The 6,232-nt window shown below is 37.2% G+C and overlaps 1 protein-coding gene across 2 annotated transcripts; it reads right to left on the bottom strand.

Moving 5' to 3' along the window:
• Positions 1-267: 267 nt before the first annotated feature.
• sdhaf4 (succinate dehydrogenase complex assembly factor 4) lies at positions 268-3,889 on the bottom strand. 2 transcript variants are annotated; one of them, XM_062430606.1, is made up of 3 exons: positions 3,761-3,889; positions 3,509-3,622; positions 268-1,159 (listed from the first exon to the last, which is right to left on the bottom strand). In XM_062430606.1, the coding sequence occupies exons 1-3, from the start codon at positions 3,834-3,836 to the stop codon at positions 1,050-1,052; spliced, it is 300 nt and encodes a 99-aa protein (XP_062286590.1). In that variant the 5' UTR covers positions 3,837-3,889; the 3' UTR covers positions 268-1,049. The 2 variants fall into 2 exon arrangements, with proteins under 2 accessions (XP_062286590.1, XP_062286591.1); XM_062430607.1 differs by having other exon boundaries at positions 3,509-3,619; positions 3,761-3,876.
• Positions 3,890-6,232: the final 2,343 nt, after the last annotated feature.

The raw sequence follows: 6,232 nt of genomic DNA on the forward strand, positions 1-6,232 counted from the left end.
ACGTGCCTCTCCTCGGTTCCTCTTCCGCCTCCGGGATTTTTCCAATTCTTTGAGTCGAAGTCTTTACAAACATGTAGCAACAGTCCCTGTCCAAACTCACTGTTGTGCAAAACGATACCGCAAACACACACATCTTCTAGTACTGGTCCTTCTAAAGTGTTGCAGTACATGTTAAGTATGCAGATGTGAATGTGAGATGGATACAATTTAAGAATACTATAATAATAAACATACCAAACCATAACAGATACAGGCACACAAGACTCATTCATTTATTTTATATTATGAGGTGAAAATTCATGATGACAATAATGCTGCTGGAATCTGAAGGCAACATAACATACAGCTGAGTTCAATGTTTAACAGGAGGAAGCTGGTGTGGCTCTTTACTCCCCTCTAGCAGACTAAGTAAAATGTGCTTATACACCTTTTTAAATAGCATCACCATATCATGGATCTTGTAGCAAATCATTTCACTAATACCAGTAATATCAATATTGCTACTACAATGAGGTATAATAGTAAATTGTACTAGTTACCACAAATCTACTGAAATATGAAATAAATCAACATACAGGATTTGTACACTGAGTGATCATCTCTTATGTTTATATTAATATTCATATCTGTGGCCAAGCGTACAGGACTAACACTCAGAACCATGACTCACTGTCACTTGAAAATAAATAAATAAATCAGCAATGTGCAAAATATCAGTGGTTTATGTTGATCTTTTGTTTTTGAGCATGACATGAATTCAGTATTCCTATGTGGTGTTAGAAAAATGGTTTACAGTCCAGTCTGGGTGGAGGATGCTGAGTCCTGAGACAGCCGGGAAGAGTGAATGGATTAATACACACTTGTGTAAAAGTAGTTTCTTTTGCCGAAACTGGCTGAAATATTGAAAATTCTAATTCTTGTTGTTACCTGTGAGTACATACACAGTTAGTCACAAAAACAGTTTGTCCTTTTCCCTCATTCTCACTTCCACCCTTACTTTTCAGTTAACAGCAAAAACAATCAAGGCGTTAACATGTACAGGTAGTTAATTAGAAGTCCACACAGCGGCCCTTTCTCTCCCAGTCTCCGTAGCGTGTTGGCTCTGGACCCCGGGGCCCCCCTTTCTCCTTTGTCACAGGGTTCACATCATCAGGGAACTCTGAAGGACAACAAACAAATGATGAGTCTGATAGATACTGAACTCCTTCCAACAACTGCTTTATCTTCTTCAAAATGGGCTTTCAGTATATGATTTTTTTTCTGATCTCATCATCTATCATCACTATAGAATAAATCTGTTAATGAACTAAAATCCCCTCTGAATGTGTGAGACTAGCAGGCAGCTAACCTAAGGTGTTATGGCTTCTATTGGAATTGTATTTGTGCCATGTTCTCTGTGTGACAGAACGTCCCTTCTGTGTAGGTGTATGGCCAGTATGTGGGTTGGCCAGGAGGATTGTGGGAAAATCACTATAAAACATCAGAAAATAGTGAAAAATGCCTGTTATAAGTTCCCAGAGTCAAATGTTACATCATTAAACATAAGAAACGCATTCAATCATCCAATTTGAAAACCAGCAGATTTTTGGCACTTTTCTTACAAAATTACTAAAATATTATTTGATGAAGAAATCAGTTGCAGATTAATTGTCTGCCAATTGAATGATTGATTAATTTACTAATCGTTGTGGCTCTACAGCTGTCGGTGAGAAGAGCATTCTCCTCACAGAGTGAACATCTGCTTTATGTTTCACCCTTTCCCCCGAGACAGGAATGTAAGATGAAGGTTTTGTGTGTGATTGGCTCTTAATCTGTTCTGGCTGGTGGTAACAATATCATTCAAGATATTCCAACAATTCCTCCATCACCATTACTGGGCTGTGAACATCAGTTCCCTCTCCTGCCCACTGGCTGACACTGTTTTGCAGAGACAGAAAATAAAAGGTTATTTTGTCTCCTGGTAAGCTTAGTTGTCAGTTTATTAAGTACATCTGTATTCAGCTAATGCAGCAGCATTAATAATACCCCCATGAAGGATATACTGACCAGCTTTTCTTATATCTGTTTGACAGAGGAGTTGATTTAATTTAAGTCCTTTAGGAGGCTGCAGTCTTTGGTGCTATTGATGTTCTGGTTGCCGTTTTGGGATATGATGCTACTGCAGGGTGTTGGCATAAACACTGAAAACATCACGGGGGTATTCCAGAAAGCGGGTTATGTGAAAACTCAGAGTAAGTTCACCCTGAGATGAGGGAAACTCTGTGTTATCCGTTCCAGAAAGAGAGGTAACTGAAACTCTGAGTCAGTCACCATGGTAACTGACTCTGGGAACATAACCTGATCGCTGGCAGGTTTTCTGTAAGAAACCCTGAGTTTCTACCTGTCTCCTCCCACCTGCCAGACAGCAAGCTGCCAGACATGGGTTGTCCGTTTCTTCGCAATCCGATAGATATCGAGGCAGAATTAATTCGCAATGCCTTATGTCGGGAGATGTACTCAGGGCTCAATTGGATGTGCTTTCATTCAGAGATGAATATCTGTTAGAACGTTATCACTGTTCATTACAATCAATCCTTTCTTAACATTGTCCGGCCATATCTGCCTTCTTCTTAATCTAATTTTTAGGAAGTATTTTATTTAATATTCATGTAGGGCCTACACATCGTCACATGTTAGTCTTATAATCAATGACTCCAATATGTATTATATGTAAAATTGTGTTAAATAAAAGTGTTAAAATAGTGTAAAATGTTAATCTACTAAGCAGGCTTTCTGTTTGAGGTTTAAATTACTACATGTTGAAGTGGCCACTGAATTAATATTTACTTTGTTTAATAGCCTACGTCAACTATGAATAAAATCAAAGCGAGGTACAATCATAGCCCAGCAAAATGTGCCTTACTTTTCTGAATTATGTTTTTTTATTTCATTTTTAGTTGCTTCCAAATACATTACACCACTTTTTCACCTGTATGCTACAATTTTAAGTGAGGTAAGTTAAGTCAGTGGAGTGGTGCATTAAAACTGAAGACTTGACTCTCTCTACTTAGCGTCTGCAGCGGTGTTACTTTTTGTGAAATATATGATCATATTCGCCACAGGCCTGCAGGGGGAGCTCCAGTTACATTGAGGTGACGTAACTCGAGCTTTTTTTCTCAGTAGTTGCCATGGTGAATCAAGGTATCGGGGCTCCATTGATGATGGCTTTGTATAGTGGTCGCGCACGCGCTAAACTCAAGGTTAACATACTCAGAGTTGTTCTGGGTTAGACTCAGAGTTTGTTGAACCTCCTACCTGGAATACCCCCCATATCATTGTATTTAAATTGCCTTATATAAACAGATCGCTTGAATGCATTTCATTTTATCTCAATGTTCAGAGTTTTGGAAGTTAGATTCATTGGGGCAGTGGTACAGACATACTAACTAACTAATCTATTACACTTAATATTACACTCTCTTTGCAAATCTCATTTTGTAATCTCCTTTGGACGGGTCTGTAATCTTACTCTGCAGAATATCTTTGCTCTTGTCCTCAGTGTTGTCGAATCGACCCTGCGGGGTTTGAGCTTTCTTCAGTGGCTGTCGGTCCTCCGCTGCTCCGCTGGCTGCTCGGAAAACTCCTGAACACACACCAGAGAAGAAAAGTGAAGCGATACTGGATTCATTCAGAGCAGGCTTACATGATGGACCTCTTAGCTACGTATTATCAGCATCATACAAAATAGAGTTTGAACGCAGATATCGAAGCAGACACTGACCTGTGCGCACAGATTCAGTCAAACTCTTTGAAACTACATGTTTGTTGGCTGAGGCGAAGACCCGCAGCACAGACATATCTGCTGGTTTGAAGAGAACACTTACACAATGATGTTGATTGTTTGTCAAGCTAAAATGACGTAAAATGTATCATCACTGTGCGACGGAAGTTGGCCACAAGGCATTGCAATGTTTCGCCAGTAGGGGGAGATAGAGCGGTTTTTTTCTTTTCTTTTTTTCCAAAATTCTCTATTCCTTGTTTTACAGAACACACAACAGAACAAACAGAGAATATACAAACAACCAGACATTCCTCTTCACAAATAAAATATTAAAGAAGGAAGTGTAAATAGAAAAATAAAACTATTTCAATATAAAACAATATAAATAAAGAATTAAAAAGTAAATGAATAAAAATGATTGACAGACATCTTCAATTAAAACATTTTGAATAGAATTCAATGACAGATATACTTTTCTTATTTGTAATATATTTAAGAGACTCAAAATAATATTTTATTTCAATTAAAAATAACTCAAATGATGGGGTTGTTCTTGATATGTTGGCCTTGTGGATATGACATTTTCTTAACAAAATAAAAAGGTTTACAATGTTACAAATATTGTTATTTTGAAACACAAAACCGGAAATAATGTTTTTCCTTCAATACAAATCTTATTTGTTTAAAATGTAACTTTCTAAATCAAACAAACAAACAAACAAAACAAAACAACCTAAATCAGTGTTTCAACAAATCATTATTATTTATTATTATTATTTCCAACTTAAGAAAGTAGAAGGCATCTCTTATGGAGTGTTTGTGAAATAGTGGTAAGACTACTGCAGACTTCCATTTAAGGATTACTCTCCTAGCCAGTAGGTCTAGTCCAATTATTGTTTTATTTCTGTATTTTAAGCATTATCATCTAACCATTACATATAGCTTAATGAATAGTGAGATGGCCTATACAGGTTATAGCCTACCAAAGTACTTTACAATTAGTAATGCTGTAAGATTAAAAAGCAATTAATTATTCTTCAGGCAACACGTATCACCACACATAATTACACTACAAACAATACTTTTTAATACTTTATTGTAAAAGCCTTAGAGGTGGATTGCAATTAGGTTACATGTTTGTACAAAACATATTCACTATTATAAATTACAATACCCCAAGTAGTTTATATAGAGTAGATCAAACCTGCTGTACCTCGACAAATTAAAACAGTAAAAAACAACTTACTTGTAAGGTCCTATGCACAAAAGATTTTGCGCTAATGATGCTGGCACAAACACACCCATAACGTTCTGCAGCTGAGTGCAATTTGCCCTTGTTTTGCGCCTGGTTTGTGTTTATAAGTGTAACGGTTTCCAGTGGGTTTTTTTCTCCATTTTAACACACAGATCGGTCCTTAATGAAAACTAAAAAGCCTCAAATAGCATGTCTTTAATAAGCATAGATGCGTGCACACTGAGCTCAATCACAAACCAACTTTCATTTAGCTTCTTATAGCCTACAATAACATCATTTACTGAAATGTCAGAATACAGATTAATGAATAAATATTCACATACTAATTGGAGGAAGGGTTTAGGAAGTACAGCTCTTTAATATGTACTTTTTAAAAGGCAGGTGTGAGCAATTCCTTAATTATTTCATTATCAATTAAGCAGGTTAAAGGTCTGGAGTTGATTCCACATGTTGGCATTTGGAAGCTGCTGCTGTGAGCCCACAGTATGCAATCAAATGAGCTCTCAATGCAGGTGAAAAAGATCATCCATAGGCTGCAAAAGCAGAGAAAATCTATCAATCTATCAGAGAGATCACAAGAACATTAGGAATGGCCAAATCAACAGTTTGGTATATTCTGAAAGAAACAAAAACTCAGCAACACAAAGAGGCCTGGAACATCTACAGAAGACAACAGCAGTGGATGATCGCAGAACCCTTTCCATAGTTAAGAAAAACCCCTTCACAACTTCCAGCCAAGTGAAGAACACTCTCCAGGAGGTAGGAATATCAATATCCATGTCTACCATAAAGAGAAGACTTCACAAAGGCAAATACACAGTTCATAAACCTCAAGAATAGAAAGCCAGATTGGACTTTGCTAAAAACATCTCAACAAGCCAGTCCAGTTCTTGAACAGCATTCTTTTGACAAGTTAAAGTAAGATCATCTTGTACCTGAATGATGGGAATAAAAAAGTATGGAGAAGACATGGAATGGCTCATCATCCAAAGTATACCACATCATCTGTAAAACAAGATGAAGGCAGTTTGATGGCATGGTCATACATGGCTTCTAATGGCACTTGATCACTGGTGTTTATTGATGATGTGTCAGAGGGCAGAAGCAGCTTTATGATTGTGTACAGGGATATACTGTCTGCTCAGATTCAGCCAAAGTCAGCCATTGATTGGACAGTGCTTAAACAGTACAGATGGACAATGACCCAAAACATAATG

Source organism: Scomber scombrus, chromosome 12 (assembly GCF_963691925.1).
Source record: "Scomber scombrus chromosome 12, fScoSco1.1, whole genome shotgun sequence".
Taxonomy (NCBI): domain Eukaryota; kingdom Metazoa; phylum Chordata; class Actinopteri; order Scombriformes; family Scombridae; genus Scomber; species Scomber scombrus.

Bases quoted from the DNA above. Each gene is read 5' to 3' on its own strand.
- sdhaf4 (XM_062430606.1), bottom strand. From the start codon at position 3,836: ATGTCTGTGCTGCGGGTCTTCGCCTCAGCCAACAAACATGTAGTTTCA. The intron at 3,623-3,760 runs GTCAGTGTCTGC...GTGTGTGTTCAG, and splicing joins GACTGAATCTGTGCGCACAG to GAGTTTTCCGAGCAGCCAGC. The intron at 1,160-3,508 runs GTAAGATTACAG...GTTGTCCTTCAG, and splicing joins GAGCAAAGATATTCTGCAGA to AGTTCCCTGATGATGTGAAC.